Source organism: Aulonocara sp. 'chitande type north' Nkhata Bay, linkage group LG23 (genome assembly GCF_057382095.1).
Source record: "Aulonocara sp. 'chitande type north' Nkhata Bay isolate Kocher_YH1m ecotype deep benthic linkage group LG23, A_spYH_male_GT1.1, whole genome shotgun sequence".
NCBI lineage: Eukaryota > Metazoa > Chordata > Actinopteri > Cichliformes > Cichlidae > Aulonocara > Aulonocara sp. 'chitande type north' Nkhata Bay.
The window spans coordinates 34,331,187-34,349,748 of record NC_141365.1 but is presented as its reverse complement, the minus strand read 5'-3'; the positions used below and the strand labels follow the sequence as shown (position 1 = coordinate 34,349,748).

General features: G+C 40.1%; 1 protein-coding gene across 4 annotated transcripts; it reads left to right on the top strand.

Moving 5' to 3' along the window:
• The first annotated feature begins 832 nt into the window (after positions 1–832).
• txndc16 (thioredoxin domain containing 16) lies at positions 833–17,442 on the top strand. Of its 4 annotated transcripts, none has more exons than XM_086283368.1 (20): positions 833–1,253; positions 1,520–1,690; positions 2,969–3,051; positions 3,134–3,207; positions 4,209–4,283; positions 4,505–4,626; positions 5,118–5,208; positions 7,217–7,385; positions 9,010–9,179; positions 9,263–9,323; positions 9,414–9,525; positions 9,647–9,793; positions 10,144–10,203; positions 10,570–10,768; positions 10,991–11,127; positions 12,128–12,206; positions 12,529–12,670; positions 14,563–14,750; positions 14,859–15,049; positions 16,821–17,442. In XM_086283368.1, exons 2-20 carry the CDS (start codon positions 1,534–1,536, stop codon positions 17,009–17,011), a joined length of 2,448 nt encoding a protein of 815 aa, XP_086139494.1. In that variant the 5' UTR covers positions 833–1,253; positions 1,520–1,533; the 3' UTR covers positions 17,012–17,442. The 4 variants fall into 4 exon arrangements, with proteins under 4 accessions (XP_086139494.1, XP_086139493.1, XP_086139492.1 ...); XM_086283367.1 differs by having other exon boundaries at positions 9,414–9,558; positions 12,131–12,206; XM_086283366.1 differs by having other exon boundaries at positions 9,414–9,558.
• Positions 17,443–18,562: the final 1,120 nt, after the last annotated feature.

Here is an 18,562-nt window from a genome sequence, read left to right as displayed (position 1 = left end):
CGGATGAGAGGTGAAACGTTTTCAAGTAACTTAAAGAAGTCCAGACGCTTTTCTTTACAAGCTCCTTTGACCACAGCTCCTTTTCTTTTCTTTTTTAAATAAAGTGCATTCAGGCGACTGTGTTGTGATTTAGCGCTTTATAAATAAATTGAATTATCATTTATTTTCACTCCTGTCCTTGTCCCTGACCATTTCCAGAGGAATATTAATCAATATCACCAATTTGTACAGAGGTCATTAGAAGAGAGGTACAACAGCCAAGGTTTAGGGGTGCATTTCAACCAGTGGTGTTGGGTATCTTATCAAAATTGATTGAATTATAAACGCAGAAAAGTACCGTTAGATTCTGATCCGCCATGCAATACAAACAGGAACGCATCTGATTGGCAGCAGTTTAATTTTCCATCATCACACTGAGCCCAAACACACTGCCAAGGCAATAAAAGTATACCTGGATAGAAAAACCTAATCAGTCATTGATTTTTTTCGTCTCCAGAGTCTGAGCCTCGATATTATTGAAGCAGTGCTGGATAATATTGACAGAAAGCAGAACAAAAGACAGCCAACATCCCAAGAAAGAGCTTAAAATGTCATTCGAGAAGCTTGGGGAACCATTCCTGAGGACTGCTTAAAAAATTAGAAGAAATAGAGGCTGTGATGAAGAATATAGCTGGTGATACATGATATTGACTTTCAAGCTCTTTATAACTGTACAGTCCTTGTTTTTGGCTTATATGCTATATTTTCATGTTTGCTTGCACGTATAAATAAATTTAAAAATATATATATTATTGTGGTTTTATTTTGAAACGCTTCCCGGAAGTGCCGTCGTAACTGAGCATTTAACAGTGTTTTGCTAAGATTGGAGAGTCACATCTTGAACTATTTTCTTAGATTTCATTGTGTATCAAGGCGAAAAATAACATTGGAAACAGTTTTGGTTTGGGCCTAGATTCCCCGCGGACATATAGCGACATGCATATTCTAAATTTAAAACTAATATCAGCTAATTGTTAGCTATTTAAAGCCCTTAGCACGAATATCCATCAATAGGCAGCTAACAAGCCTAGCTAAAGAATTAGCTTTTAAGAAAATCTTAAAGCGGTGTTTTTGGACTTTATATTTGTAAGATAGTTTTTTGCTCATAATTATCGCTGTGATGTTTCTCCCTCCAACAATGCTTTAGCTGTGGTTTTTACCTCTTGGAAAGAAACAAGTTAAGCCTTAAGGTTTTCTGCAGTCTGCTTCTTCAGGTAACAGATAGCATGCTTTTTTTGTCACTTCTTGCGTGCTGCTGTTCATTTGATTGAGCCGAACAAGAAATATTAACCAGTTATAGCAGATGGTATGGGTCACATAAAAAAATAACGAGCCTTAATCGTCCCCTTTTCTTGTTTAGGACTCAAATATGACAGCTCCCCTGCGCAGTTTGGAAATTTCAGAAGCTGAGATTATTACAAACTCTATATATATATATATATACAATTGTGCTCCTTTAACAGTATTGTTTCTTCCAAAGAACACACCTCAGCCATGATGTGGATGTGTGTTACTGTCTTCCTGCTGTGGATGAGGTCGGGACGGTGCACAGACAAGGCCAACACTTCAGACCTGATTGAATACACAGCTGCGGACTTTTATGAGAAATTGCATTCTGGGAAGATGATGTTCATCTATTTTGAGCATCAAGGTAGGCCGCTCACTGCTCATGCTATCTCAGCTGTGCTGCTGTATATTTGTCATAGGTCCCACGCTCCTCATTATCAGGCTTGTGATGTGAAACATGCAAGCGTGCTGAACAAGTGTATTTTGATGAGTTCAACATGCTAATGAAATTAGCAGCCATGCTGACGTGACGTCAGTTTACTGAAATAAGGAGCTGTGCGGCATTTTTGCAGGAGAGCCATCTCTTCTACATGAAGAGATGAAAAAGAGCTTTGCAGAGATTCTAGATGATGCTGGAGGGTTAAAAAGACCAAAATGACTACCAGAACATCAATGTGTTGTTTCTGGCTGTGCATAAATAGTGAGTGACATTCTGTCTGCTAGGGCCCTATTCCAGGAAGCAGGATTAGCTAACATCTCTGGGTTTGCTTTCACCATAAATAAGGGAAACTCTCGCTTTCTGTTCCAGAAAGACGATTAAATTAAATTCTGAGTCAGTTGCCAGGGTAACAGACTCTGTGAACTAGACCTGCTGGCAGGCTTAGTTCACAGAGACAGTTTCTCTCTGACTCCTCCCCTCCTGAACCAGGTGACTGATGCTTTGATTCCATTCCAAGGTAATAAAGTTGCTGTCAAAGCTCATGTTATGTTTTTACAGACACAGAAATACCAGTTTTACGGGAGTTTGCTGTTTTGTGTACTTAACATGAACACTTTCCCAGTTATTGAGTCATAAATATATAAGGACAGAGACAGCGATCACGTTTATTCATAACCAGCTCACAATCAATTCTGTAGAGTCCACAACTCTAACTCTGTGTGTGGGCAGTACTGCAAACATTTACTGTATGTTACACACTGATCAATGATCAATTATTAGTCGTGCTGTAATCGGTCACACTAATGGAAAACTGTCTGTCACAGCTGGATCTTGCAAATGATGTGTACTTTTGAGTGAAGCTGAAGCTGAAATGACTTTAAGGCTCTAAACTGAATCAAATGTATTTAGAGTGACGTTTTCAAAGCAGCTACAGTCTGATTGTAATCCAAACACATTTAATGTTGAAATGTGTTCACAGATTGAGATTCAGTCATTAAATGATGTCAAACAACATTTTTTTTTAAGGTTTAGTTTTTTAAAAGTTCAGTTTAATAAAAAAAATTAAATCTTTAATACATGTGAATGTGTAGCATAAGATGAGTAAGAGAAAATTCATCATACATTAAAACGTGTGGATTCAGATTAATGGAAAGCAGTCCGTGTCTGAAAGGCGTTTCTCTTTGTCGCCTCCTCTGTTTCCAGTCTCTCCGACCATCTCTCTGTTCCTGGTGGAGTTGGAGAAGTCTGTTGAAGCTCTTCAGGATTATGGAGTACTAGTTGGTAAGGTAAGTGTAGACCCCTGTGAGCACTGCGCTTCATCAGTCATTGAAGTTGATGTTGAATCACTTTTTTGTCGTTGCTTTTTAGGTGAACTGTAACAAAGAGCTGGTTTACACATACTGCGCAGAGGAACAGCTGCTGCACACTGCTTTTTTGTTCAGGTGAGTTGTAAAGTCTCAGTATGTGTTCATTCTAAAATGACCAGAACATGGAGGGGCAGCCAATCAGAAGAAAGATGTTTTAAAGGATGGGCAAAGTGAACTAAAATAGCTTGTTTCTGAGCGTGGGTGAAGTGGGACCTACAGCAGCCAAAGCACAATAAGTGACGGTTATTTTAAAGTGTGAATCATGCTAAGCTACAGTAACAGAATGGAAGAATAACAATTCAAGTCTGTAAATAAGGATAATAAATCTGCTGATTGTCTCTTTCTCTGTGATTTCCAACTTAATTCACTGGCATTTGTTCACACTGGGAAGTGATGTTCACATTTAATGTAAAAATTGGTGTAATTTAGCTCTGTGTTTGAATTTGATCTCTGACTCATCAAGAAAGAAAAGACGTAGCTTCCCTTCAACCTGATTCCTGACTCCATGAGCAATCAGATCCCAACTCTGTTGGCTGTGTTAAACAGGCAAAGTTATTCCACCAAACTATATCTAACTGGTCTCTCCCCCACTTCAATTTCTGTTGCTCCTCAGTATGAAAATATCTGCTGCCACCTGTTGGCATCCACCCTAAATGCTCTGCATCAGAGTCCAGAGGAAGTTCTAACTACATGTTGGAAGGGCTACTGCTCATATTAATGAAAACTTTACTCTCATTGTATTTCTAACAATCAACACAAAAGGTATTATCCCAGCTATCATCACTGAGATACACTATTAATGCTACTGTATCAGCCTTTTTACCTACTCCCCTAATATATAGTAATGAAGTGGACAAAGTATTATGGAAACTGAAATGTAATGCAGTAAACTTCTTAACAGCTTCCCTTTAAAACTAGAATTTGTAACTGTAAAAAAACATTCAGTGTCCATAAAGTTTCATCAATGACTTTCAACAGCAGTGAGAATAAAAACTGAACATTATAACCTTCATGAGGGTTTTTGTGTCTGCATGGTTGCAATCTCGTTGAATCTGCCCTTGTCTTTCTGTTGCTAGAGGCGGTAAGGAGTTCTTGAGTTTTGATTTGGAAACTATCTTTGACGTCAACTCGATAGTCTCCGAAGTCTTGTTGTAAGTAAGGCTTATGCTCTGTGTTGTAGAGACCTTTGTGAAACTTTAACTTTTGAACCCTTTAGGATCACATACATTCAGATGATCCACTGAGATTGAACCAGAACCAAAGTCACTCATTATTTTTTGTCTTTTGGTGAGCTTTGTTGGGGGAAAAAATGAAAGGAGGGAGCCAAACGTGTACTTCTGGCATTTAACTGAAGACGGCTTTTCTCTTCCAGCGCCATTCTACGTGATGAGATAAAGTATGTCCACACAGACGCTGACCTCCTTGCAATGGAAAAGGCAGCCAGAGGGAAGAAAGACATTGTGCTTGGTTATGTTTGCAGTCTGGGAACACAAGGTATGGGAAGAAGGACAGGAAGGATAGTAATTAATGTAAGGCTGGGCAGTTAATTCAAAAGGAATCAAAACGGACAATCACAATCTTGCCCGTGTCTGTTATTTTTGTTTCTTTGTTTTTCATTTCTGTTAATACTTATATAAACTATAAAACATACCGTTTGTGTTGTCACATGACTCAGAGCGTAATTCGAACACTGAGCCGACTGTAAAACTCCAGCAGATGGTGATTCTACATTGCCCACAGGTGCGAGTGTTGTCCGTCTCTCTGTGTTAGCCCTGCGACAGGTCACCAGCCTGTGTATGTGTATGCATAATCATTCATCGATCAAAATTCAAAATCATGATGTTAATTTGAGGTCATATCACCAAGTCCTAAATTAAAGATGGTAAACTTTTTAGTAGCTACTCATAGGTTTGATCGTACTTTGTAAGACACACATTGTCCCAGTGATTGATTAAATGTATCATCTTTGTTTGTTTTTTCTTAAGAGCACAGATCGATTATGGAGACGGCCTATGTGTATGGATCCAAATATCAGTTTATTCTCATAACAGGAGGACCCGTTTTGAAGCACCTAGGGTATGTTCTTTTTGGCCTTTCTTTGTGTACAGAGCAGGAGTCAATGACAACACTTGTACCTGGGAAGTATTCACAGCGCTTCACTTGTTCAGCATCTTGTCACGATACCGCCTTCTTTCAAGTTAGATTAAATTCAGTTTTCAACTAAAACATTCTACACACAATACCCCATAATGACAAAGTGACATTAGTTCGCTTGAATTTCTTGTAAATGTATTTAAAAAAAACCACACAAATATAACATGTACATAAGTATTTTTACAACTTGATTGGAGTCCACCTGTAGTAAATTCATTTGGATGTCATTTAGAAGACACACCAGGCTATGTCCACACTAATGCGCTTTGAAAACGCATCTTTAATTCTCACTTGCTTTTGCAACTTTGTACTTTTGTGTTACTCACAGCAACAACTCCACCTCATTGTTAGTCCATTTAAAAAACTCAGTGCTTTTCCTCAACATTTTACTGCGACGTTTCAAAGAGCTGGAAAGTAAATAAACGGCAGACAAAAATGAGGCAGGTCGAATCGTCTTGCTTTTCCCGCATGCACAGGACTGGAACATAAGCGTTTTCGGACGTTTCAATGTGGACGCAGAACTCTGTGAAAACGACTGAAAACACTAGTGTGGACGTGGAGCGTTTTTCAGACGAAAACAGTTTTCAAATCTATCCGGGCTAGTGTGGACGTAGCCTTAGTCAGGGACGTAACAAAGAACACAATAGTTGCTCTGACAGAGCTCCAGGAGAACCTTCCAGAAGGACAACCACTTATGCAGCACTTCAGTAATCAGGCCCGTGTGGTAAAGTGGCAAGATGTAAGCCACTGCTCAGTAAGAGACACATGACAGCCTACGTGTAGTTTGCCAAAAGGCACCTGAAACAAAATTCTCTGGTCTGATGAAACAAGGACTAACTTTGGTTTGGCCTGAATACTGTGGGCCGTGTCTGAAGGAAACCAGGCATCACTCATCACCAGGCCAATACCATCCCTACGGTGAAGCATGGTGGTGGCAGTATCATGCTGTGGGAATGGTTTTTTGGAGCACGAACTGGGGGACCAGCTATGTACAGAGACATCCTTAATGATAACCTGCTGAGTTATCATCCAACAGGACAACAACCTAAACACACAGCCAAGATAACAAAGAAGTGGCTTCAGGACCTCTCTGTGAATACCTTTGAGGGGCCGGCCAGAGCTCAGACTTAACCCGATTAACCCGATGGCTGTGCACCAATGCTCCCCATCCTGCCTGAGAGGAGAAACTCCCCCCAAAAAGTGTTTCTTGTTGCATCATACTCAAAAATACTTGAGGCTGTAATTTTGCCAAAGGTGCTTCAGCAAAGTATTGAGCAAAGGCTGTGAAAAATTGTGTACATTTAGTTTTGCTTTTAATTTTTAATGCATTTGCGAAAATATAAATCAAATGTTTTTCACCTTGTCATTATCGGGTATTGTGAGTAGAATTTTTCAGGTGATAAATGAATTGAATCCAGCTGAGGATAAGGCTGTAACATGACAAAATGTGGAACAAGTGAAGCGCTTTGAATATTACGTAACACAACATAGAAAAGAAGAAGCTGAGATTGAGGCTCTTTGCAAAGTGTCCTACAGCTGTGCAGCAAATGTAGTTCCAGCTACAGCAGCTCGTGTGATATTTACTGAAAGTTTAAGATGACAGCTGATGTCTCTGCTGTGGCCTTGTGACCTCAGAGATACATGCTCAAAACCTTAAACTCACATGGCGTGAAAACCAAAGGGACTGTCATTCGAAACAGGCTTTTAACATACCCAGGATAATTTTTGCTTTTCTGGTCTGACTCCAAATACTTGGGAGAAAATATGAAAAGTCTGACATCCTGCTGGAAATGCATAGACAAACACACAAGTGTGGATACAAAGAAAAGGATTCATGTAATTTCTCATGTTATAAACTAAAGACCCGACAGTATGAATGTGTTTGATGTTAGTCTGTGTTTTCAGGAAGTTGTCTCTGTGTGTCTTTCAGTGTAAACGAATCGTCTCCTTCGTCTCGAGTGTGGTTCCTCCACTGCAGAGTTCACAGTGGGTTCATGACCCCAATGACCTCTGAGCGCTGCCCTTTGACCCGCATGAGGAAACCCCTATCCACCTTAAGCCTCCACTCCTTCCTGCAGCTCATGGAGGCTCCACTAGTTGTAAGCTGGTACAGGATTACTTTGTAAATTAATGCAAAATTTATCAGGTTATTTGGCGTATAAAATGTCATCGAGCTGTTGGCGTCGTGCGAACAGAGTGAAGTTCATGGTTCAGTTTTCTTTGCGTTAGCTGACTTGACAAAACCCCAGTCAGAGATAAGGGTTGTTATCAGTGTTCTTTCTGCTTTAGGCTCAGTGTCTGTGCTCATTTGGTGATACAGATCTATGCAAATAAGACAAGACAGCGGTGCTGCAGTTGGTTGTTAATCTTCTCAATTTCTGATCTTCACAAACATGCCAAAAAAACAGAATACTGTCTTGAGTTGTTTAAGTGTTTTATTTCTCAGTGCCCTCTCATTCCTGCTGTTTGTTACTAATGTGACAGCTGCACATCAGCGCTCTGACACCTCAGATACATTAAAATATTTAGTCAGTGTGTTCAATCTCCCACAAGCTCATAGAGGAAAAATTGAGAACGCTTTATTTGTTGCCAGGTCAAAGTGAAATTTATTTTAATAAATGAAGATTATTGGCAAGAAGTGGCCAACAGATGTAACTGATCACTTTTCTAATCTGATCTCTGTTAGGTGCAATTCCAGCTGCTGTAACTCTTTGGCTGGGCTTCAATCAGTGGCATTAGTAAGGTACGGCTTAACAACTTTCATGTATAAAGTGTATTTCTTCAGCAATGAGTCTTTATAGCTCTAAAGCAGGGATGTCCCCGCCGTAGTACATTTTCCAGTTGACCGGATTGGACACTTTGGCAGGTCATTTCTAGCCCCCGGGCCTCACAGTAGGCATCCCTGCTCTAAAATATATTTTAAGTGAAAGATTCGGTGAGAAGCTGGGCTTCAGCATAAGTTACCACAGTGATTTAGCAAGGGTAAAATAGACCAACCTTCATGACACTGACAACTAAACTAAACTAACCTGTTAAACTCAGCGGTCCAAAACAAAAGAGCAAGATCAAAAAGAAATTCAGGAGTTCAGTCATTAAGAAGCAACAAGAGTGTATGAAATGATGCAAGAGACAAAACTACTGATGTGTCTCTAAGTGGAGATGTTGCTGATGGGGCTAGCGAACATAAGAAAAAGGAGAACACAGCCTCCTGTTCTCTTTGTGTATAGTAGTCACATATCATGACGTTTCTTTCAGTTACCTGTAGGCTGACGTTTCTGAGGTGCGAATAAAAGTTGGACTTACTCGATGCTTCCTGTAAAAGCAGCTTTAATAACAATATAAGACTCACTACGCAAGCTTCTTCACAGTTCACAAGTCAAGTCAATTTAGTTTTATAGTGTCAAATCATAACAAATGTTTTATATTGTAAGCTAAAGATCCTCCAGTAATACTGAGAAAACCCAACGATCAGATCACCACCTATGAGCAAGCACTTGGCGTCAGCGGGAAGAAAAAACACCCTTTTAACAGGAACACAGCATATTAGATCATGTGGTTATTGTGCTGTCATTGCAGCTGTGTTTTGTAAGTAGACCTTTAGAAAAAAGCAACGTACAACTTACCAAATTTACAAAAAAAGTAACCATGAGCATGTTGTGCACAAAGAGCCACCCTACCACCAGGAGTAGAATCTCTTAACACTTTGTGTCTCTTCCTTACCAGACCGAGGTGTACGACGACCCCTCCTCAGTCCAGCCCCCCCAGTTCCCCTACCAGCAGACTCCCCAGGTCTTCCTCTTCTCTCATCCCGCAACCGAGCACCTGGACCTCGATACGGCCACCACGCTGGCCTGGAGGCTGCGAGGCCTCGCCCTGCTGCTGCTTGTACACAGGTGTGCAACAGCTCCAGCTACGTGTACGAGCATGGATATGAAGACATTAAGATAATTTCTTTTATGGGTTTGTGTGTTTCCAGGCAGAGCCCTGCAGTGAAAACCCTTGATGAGTACAATGCTGCTTATAGGCTGCCTGAGAAGGTGTGACTCTAACATGGCACGAGATAATACACAGAATGAGAGTACCTGTTATTCTTACCCACGTTTTTGTTTGTGTGTGTGCACCTCCAGAGTTTAGAAGTAAAGTATTTGACCTTAAACAGCCTCGATGAGGTGTTGGTGCTGTTCGCAGATCAAGAAAAAGATGAAGAGGAGGAGGAGGAGGATGAAGAAGACAATGAAGGTGTGGTTGATGATGAGGAAGATTCACATTTTGGTAAAGGGACTCAAGAGTGAAAGAAGCGTGAAGAAAAGGAAGAATGAGAACAGGAGATTAACTTTTTTGTGTCTGCATCTGTCTCCAGGCAAGCTGGACGATGAAATCGCAGCAGCAGTTTTTGAAAACAGAGGCACCTTATCGGACATGGATTCAGTTACCCAACTGACGTCTGACAACTTTCACAGTGCAGTAGCACAGAGTGGCCTCACAGTGGTGCTCTTCTACCTCAAATGTAAGACAGAGTCGCTGCTTTAGAGGCGTCTTGGCACTTTAGGCAGTTAATACAACAAATTCAGTATTTACCAGGAAAGAGAAACTACATGTATAGAATCATCAGAAAAATCTGATATAAAACTCTAACAATGTTGCTCATTTACCGTACTTCTAACAGTCTTTATGAAGCCTTTTTCCTCCCCATGGAAGTTATACTTCTACCACCATATTTACTGTTTTGGAATTCATCTCTTTCATATAATGTCTCTTATATGAACCAGGCATACTTTATGTTTAAAAAAAAAAAAAAAAGTTTTCCTCTTGAACATGAAATGCAAGTAAATTGCAGTTTCTGTTTTCTCCCACCAGGGGATGCTGTTTCAATGGCTTTTCTCAGCTCTTTCATTGAAGTTGCAGAGAGACTTGCAGGTAAACAAGCAGTTTTTTTGGGGGGGGGGGCTATGTTTCCACTGTTTATTTTAGCAGACGTCAAAACAGAGATCTGTATTTGAACAGAAGAGTGTTTGGATGGCAGTACCACGTCAGTTATGACTCCTATTATTGTGCTTTACAGTTTGTCTAAATTTACAAAAGATGAAACCCCCTTGTGAACCAACATACAGTCGTCTAAATCCATGTACTGAATGAATTGCCCTTTTGCCTTAACCACAAAGGATTGTTATCTAGGCAGATGTAATATTCAGGCCTCATTTGCACATTTCAAAACTTGATTAATAGCAACAATGGATAGAAAATTCACTCATCAACACATGATTTGCTCTCACTGACCTTAAGACTCAGAGGTCAACGAAGTTCAGATGAGTGTGGTCGACTGCAGCGAATGGACCGACCTCTGCGCCGCTCAGCCAGGCAGTGCTGTCCCCTTCCAGCCAATCACTGCCTTTCCCAGTGTCTTGCTTCTTCACCCCCAGCATCCGGCCCAGCACTTCAGAGGAATGCTGGGTAGTGAGTCACTACATCGCTTCATCATGATGTGAGAAAACATGAATATAACTTTGAAGTCATATATAAGCCTTTAACCTCAGTCGGGTCCAAATCAAGGACTGATGAAATAGCAGTTAGTGTACTTGTACAATCCTTTCCCTTTAACCTGAAATAGAAATGGAGGTGTGTTTAGTCTTGTAGCGCTGTCTTTTTAATGTCAGTCTACTTACATGTACACGTGTGTTTGTGTGGACTTGATTTTTTTAACCAGAAGCCGTGTAGCTTCTCCTGTTCGTCTGTCCACTCTAGAGGAAGCGCAATCATTCCTTCTGGAAGTGCCTCATCCTGAGCTAGCAGGGTACCAGCTTGACAGAGTTGTGGGATTGTTTGAGGCCCAGACACAAACAGGTAAGATGTTGTTATTGTGCATTGTTGTTGCAAGGGAAGCCTCAGTGCAAATGCTAAACTTCTATTAGTTATGGTTATACTACTAAGGAAGATCTCCCAGTAGCTGCAATCAAAACAAGAACTTTTAAGGGAGTGGGGGAGAAATACTTGGAGGTGTTTTGTAGCTGTTAATTAACACTTTTGTCTGTACTCATTCACATTCAAAGCTATCTCAATGTTAGCATTGTGTTTACAGTAACAGAGTAGGTGTAATCAGCTAATACTTGCTCTGGCTAATATATAAAAGATACATTTAGCTACTGTGACCTCTGTTGGTTTGTGAACTCCTGTTTTAAAGCGATGAGATGAGTGTTTTTACTGTTGCTATCTTGGTGTTTGGAAAGTGGGGGTGATAAATAAGGGGAAGATCACTACACATGATCACTATATGAATGGGAGTGGGAAAGTAGCTGTCTGTCTGCTTTGTCACAATAAATTCAATTTCATTTATATAGCACCAAATCACAACATCAGTCATCTCAAAGTGCTTTATATTGTAAGGTAGACCCTACAATAATAGATACAGAGAAAATATACTAGATACTGGAACCAATGAAGGGAAGCTCTCTCTTTCATAGGAGCTACAGTATTGAGAGTCGTACGTAATGAGGAGGTAAAATTATTAACAAGATAATCTTCCAGAAGGAAGTCGCCCAGGATTTTCACATTGATATCACTGAGGCTGCTTGCTTGGTACATCCACTGCGACAGTTGAGCGATCGGTCAAAATAAATTGCAGTGTGAGTGTTCATGGTAATGTGGAAATATATCACCTGATCTAACAATGCAGCTCGTTGTTGTGCTTTCATTCAGTTCTGGACAACACAAACGAATGAGTTCAGATTCTGCTCATTGTTGATTTTAGTCTTTTCCTCTTTGTTATTTTAAATAGACGGTGTGTTTCCAGTATCTTGTATTACTTACTCTTTCTTTCCAAATTTTTCTTTATTGCCATGTTTAGCAGCGTTTACCGAAGCAGCAAAGTCCCTGAGAGGAGACGCACTGACTGGACTGCTGACAGATGAACTGGCAGAGAAATGGTACGAGCTCTACCATTTCAAGGTTGAGGCAATTTGGCAAACTGCTTCTTCGAGTTTAAAGTCCTAAATTACTGGAAGTTTTGAAAAACACACTGTAGCTGAAGTTTGAAAAGCACAAAATATATTAAAGACGCTTTAATCAGTGTTGTAGTTACATTTTGTAAAGGTTTAGACATACCTGTCATTAAAAACTTAGCTGTGATTCTAATGTTTAATATTTAAACTTTAACCATTTAAAATATTGTTTATTAGTTTTACTTATATTGTGCGTGTGCGTGTGCGTGTGCGTGCGTGCGTGCGTGCGTGCATGTTGACTATGCAGGGCTGCAGACCACACTGTAGACCTTCCCGCAGTGTTAGTGTTTCCATCTTGGAGGACACACACTCATCCTTTCACACTGCCTGCCTCCTCGTCTGCTGAAGAGCTGCTCACACACATTAACACTGCGCTGCTCCACCCAATGGTAAACCATAGTGTGTGTGTGTGTGTGTGTGTGTGTGTGTGTGTGTGTGTGTGTGTGTGTGTACACTTGTCTTTATCATTTTTTGCAAAATTAGTCACAAATTCAAGTTGGATGACTTGTTTCAATGCAATCATCCAGTCAGGAATAGTGAGTGAATAACTAAGTCCAGCTTGATTTTAATCACTATAATCCGTCCGTCTTCTTCCTCTTATCTGGGGCCGGGTCGTGGGGGCAGCAACTTAAGCAGAGAAGCCCAGACCTCCCTCTCCACGGCCACCTCTTCCAGCTTCCGAGAGATATAAACTCTCCAGTGTGTCCTGGGTCTGCCCCAGGGCCTTGTCCCAATGGGAGATGCCCAAAACACCTCACCCAGGAAGCGCTCATGTTGCTCATGGAGGAGCAGCAGCTCTACTCTGGGGCCCTTCTGGGTGGCTGAACTTCTCACCCTATTTCTAAGGGAGAAGCCAGCCACCCTTCGGAGGAAGCTCATTTCCACTGCTTCTATCCGCGATCTCGTTCTTTCGATCACTACCCACAGCTCGTGACCATAGGTGAGGGTAGGGACATCGATCGGCCAGTAAAGTGAGAGCTTTGCTTTTACACTCAGCTCTCTCTTCACCACGACGGACCAGTACAGTGTGTCCGCTTCACTGCAGCCGCACCAATCTGTCTGTCGATCTCCCGCTCCCTTCTCCCGTCACTCTTGAACAAGTACCCGAGATGCTTAAACTCCTCCACTTGGGGCAGGAACTTGTCCCTGACCCAGAGTGAGCACTCCACCCTTTTCTTGGCCTTTGAGGACCTCCTTAATCCCACTTGAAAATACATTACAATACAATATACAATTCTTGGATGTTTATAAAAGCCACTATGGCGTGTTCATAGTATCATAGTCTCAGGTAATGGGCTTCACATGTGGTTTAGTTACGGCTTTCCAAATACAGAGGTCATGCCAGGTCAGAGTAATGCTTCGGTAATCCTTGATGGATGATAAGATGGGTTAAGGGTCTGATTCCTGCTGTGGAAATGCTTCCATGGAGCTTGGGATCAAAAGTCCAGTCAATGACACATTCTCCCCTCTGGCTGTGCTGATGACCTCACACCAATCAATCACAGAATATGACTTGATACAATGAGTTAAATGGAGACATTAACACTTGCTTCTGTGTTATTTATGATGGTGAGAGAGTGACCTGGACTGAAATGTGTCATATATAATTCAAGGAGAATTGCACCCTCAGAAAAATCCCTGCTAGTGTTAAAAGCTGCTGACGGGACTGATGAGGCGCTTTGTTTTATATCTCTTTGTTTCCTTTTAACTGTACAGAATTCGGAGAGTATTTAAACAGAAACGTGACAGTAATTTGTGTCAGTTATAGTAGATTGCACAGGTCAGCATTAAATCAGATTTGTGCATTGTCAGCAGATGACTCGCAGTACCGTCCACTCTCATGGATACGTTTATTTTGCAGTCGCAGCCTTGTACCCGTGCTCTGCTTAGTAAATCTTTATCACTTAATATTGGCTCAGCCATCTCACTATTTAATTGACAGACCCTCTTAAAATTCCACCTGCAGTTTTCTTCACAGGAAGTAAACAGCTGCTTCTAACATGCTTGGTGCTGACCTTTGTAAGCAGGTTTTCTGCAGGATGTTGCAGGTGCAGCAAAAACCAGTGATGTGTAAACTTTGGATAATTAGCCGAAACTCAAGATTTGTGCTGATTGTGTCAAAGTCAAACCTTCTCTTTTTCATTTGGGATGTTGTTCATTTCACTGGCCTGTGTTTTATCTGGTTTGTAGTGTGATGACTGAGTTTGTGAAAATGCAGATATTTGAAGTCTTTGTGTTATTTGGCACTTCTTCGTCCTCTTTTCATGATTTCTATCCCCAGCCTGAGCTGACTGTAGAAAATCTGCCATCCTTCCTCTTGCTGGGCAAAGCCCTACTCCTTCTGTTTGTGGGAGAGGAGGAGGACAAGATTGGGCGAAGGCAGAACCAGGCGCTGGTGAAGGAGATGAGAACATTAGTAGAGTCGGAAGGGGAAACGATGGAGCGATATTTGGCCTGCTGGATCCATCTGTATGTTTCTGTTTCTGCTTATTTGCTGCTCTATTTTTCCATCGTGTACACAATCCAAAATCCCCACTTTTTTATTTATACTTTTTTTTAAAATATATTTTGTTTTAGTGGACGCACTCCAGCTGGTATGTCCGTCCTGGGGTCATACGTAGGCTCTATGCCCCCTCTTCCTGCACTAGTCCTCACACACTTGCCCTCTGGAGACCAAATATACCAGTACCCACCCAACACCCCCATAGTGGCTTCCTCAGTCCTTCACTGGCTGCAAAGGGTCGAGGATGGTACTGAGTCACCAACAGGTAAGGAGGAGAGAAGAGAAAGCTTAAAGCTGAGTTTACAATCCCATAAATTCCAAGACAGCTATGCTATACAGCTATAATTCTGCCTTATTACAGACAGTTAATGAACCGGTCACTCTTAAAAGCAGAATTGAGAGTAGAAATGTGCAAGATTACCTTAAAGATTGAAATCTTTAAGGTAATGTTCAGGTCACCTTAGTCTGGATGGAATTTCCAGTCAATAAAAAATCAATAATAAACAATTCAACTATGCCTCAGATTTACCTTTAGCAGTTTGTAGATTCTAGTCACCTGGAATTTATTTGAGTTACAAGCACATTTTGAAAATCTCGCACAAAGTCATCAAATGAGACTGGATGCAACGACAAAAGCAGACATTGTGTGTGATTGTTGACTGACCTTTGTGATCAAGAGGCTGTCCTTCTGTCTGTTTACATTTGCCTTTCTACATACAACAGTTAGTCTGAGAAATTACTTGTACTGGTGATATTTCTAAATGGAAATAATACCTGTGGTCAGCACATTCCCACCATAAAGACTGACTACACATTCAGCAGTCTTCTCTATCAGTGAGAGAACTGTTAATATAACTGTTGAACGTAGTTCAGATATGAAACCCGAACTATCTGGAGTCCTCTTTTAGCTCTGGAGTGTATAAAGGCAAGAGCCGAGATAAGATGCTGGTCTCCATCACTGAAATGCACAACGTTTAATTGATTCTCTGCACACAAACTGCAGACTAACAACCTTTTTACTAATGCAGCAGGACTTAAGGTTCTGTTTTTGACTTGCTGTAATCTTGTTTTAACCAAAACTCTTCTGCTGGATTGCAATGTATTCATTTTTACTATTCATCGATTTGGAAATGCTGTTAAACCTGTATTATGTTTGCAGACTCGCATTTAGTTTACAGGTAGCGATGGTTGTCATATATGAGTGAGTCCTAAAATTATTATTTGAAGTCATTTTATAAAAGTGAAAAAAGTTGTTGTGACGATTATAAATTGAACTTCAGGAACAAAAATGGTCTATAAATAAATAAAATTGTATTTAATTTATTTATAGAAATAAATAGAAGCAAAACTAAACACACTGAACATGGAACGCAAGACTATCAAAATAAACCAGGAAACACTAAGACACAGACTAACTCATAGCATGACACGGGAACTGAGAGGAAAGGACACACAAGGAAACAAGATGGATTAGGGAGATAACGGAGGAGATAACGAGGGGGACGCAGGAACAGATAATGGAGACGAGACACAGAGAGTGAGAGGAGAGACATGACGGTCTGGGGAAACATGGGATAAAAATGACAGGCAGGGGAGGGATGAAATGAGACATAAGGAGGAGAACATGGGAAGAGAAAAGGGAAAGAAGACACAACGACACACACATAAACAGAGACACACAGAGAGGGACACAGAGGACAAAGACACAAGGGAAACCTAATAACCAAGGAGCTAAAACAGGACAACCTGGGCTATATAGAATAAACTCAAGAAGACTGGAGAAGTTAAGCCCGACTGATATATCGGCCAATATTAGCTATTTGCTGATATATTGTTATTGGCATTTAAAATGACTGATGAGTAAAGAAGACACAAACGAAATTGATGTTACAGCACTCTGACACCAGGTATCAACATTCCTGTGAAAATTCCTGTGTTTTACTTTCTAATCTTAAGACAAATATGCTTTTAACAATATGATTCATTTTAATTCTGTATGAAACTTCACATTATAATAAAATATTTTTGTTCTGTAGGTTTGCTGGATGAGGATAGCTGGCCACCTGCTTTTGAGTTCTATGACTTCTTGAAAATTATGGACATGCAGGAACCTGATTCTGCCCAGCAGCAAACTCCTAAGGAGGAGGAGGAAGAGGTTAATGTGAAAGAACATGTAGTGGTAGAGGACATGACAGGTGACAATCGTCACGCTCACTCTGAACTCTGAACATCAGATGGAAAGAACACTGCTGATCTGATTTGTCTGTTTCTTTGTTTAAGTTTTCTTTTCTATTAATAATATACAGCTTAAATGTTGGGTTACTGAGTATTTAATGAGAGATTATTATAATAATGTAATAATAGTAATAATAATATTTTTGCCATTGTGTTTTAATGTGACATGCTGGCTATTAAACCTTTCAGTTGTTCCTGGATGTTATTTTTGGATTTTTTTTTTATTGAGACTGTTTCATTGTCTGATTTCTTACTGCTGTGATTTTGTGACTCTTTTAACTTTGTAGATGCATCTGATTGGCTGTTTTTGTTTGGTTTTGTTTTTAAAGCTGCTCATGTGCCAGTTAACTGAACTAATTATGTGTCAGTCAGTAAACTGTCCCTTAATTTCGTTGTAACTCATAAACCTTTGGAAAACAAAAAGTGTGTTTAACTATTTTTATGAACGCATTCATAAAAATGTGTTCATTCCATTCATTAACTCAAAAACCAGTCTTATGTGTTATCATCGTGTCATATCGTCTACTTGGTGAAACAAATATCTGTACCTTCGACAACATACGTTTTCAAAACAGACTCGTTACATTAGGTTCAGCAGTTTCATTTGTAGTGTTTATACTGAGGAGTTAAAGTGGGCTGGAAGGAGTGCAGGTGTCAGAATCTAGCTCGAGGAGGAAGCATGAAGACAGTGATGTTTATTTAGTTGCAGCTAATTTCAAATTCAGCGTTTCTATCAGCTCAACAAACACCAGCAAACACACAAACTCTGTGTGCTGTTTGTCACACTGTTTCTACTAGCTAAAGCTTCAGCTGCTGTATTTCCCAGGGACAGAACAGAGTGTGAGAACTTCACTCAGAGATGTAAGAAAAGACAGGACAGGAACAAGAGAGGTTAGATTTAAAGGATTACTCAGTGATGCCTGATAAACGGCAGATTTAAAGCTTACATATTTGCTAGGTATTTAATGGTTTCAGCTTAGTTTATTTTATCTAAAACTTAAGTGCACGGTCCCTGAGATTGACTCATACAGATCCCAGAGCACTCCAATGAAGTAATCAGTGAAGCTGATTACAGCTTAACAACCAGTACTGGGCAAGTTACCTTGAAAAAGTAATTAATTATATTTACTAGTTACTTCTTCAAAAAAGTAACTAAGTTAGTAACTGAGTTACAAGATTCTAAAAGTAATTAATTACTTGAAAAACAACTATTGCCTTACTTTAAAAAAATGTTTAACCCTCTGGTTATGTTATGTACAGTTATGTTTTTATTTTGACACACTGTATTGATCTAAAATCAGACAAAAAACATTAGATCCGATTAGAAAATGTTATATTTTTTACTGTTTCAACCACAAGCATGTTTAATGAATCATATTTCATAACTTTAAATGCAAATATAAATGGTCAATTTTAAAATTAAATGCACAAGTTTTGCAAACCACAAAGTTTTTTGCAGCCATTTACCTTTCACCCCTTTTTCAATAAGATGCCACACAAATTATTTGTGGCACTCCAAAAATTTCTGTCCAGTATAAAGGAG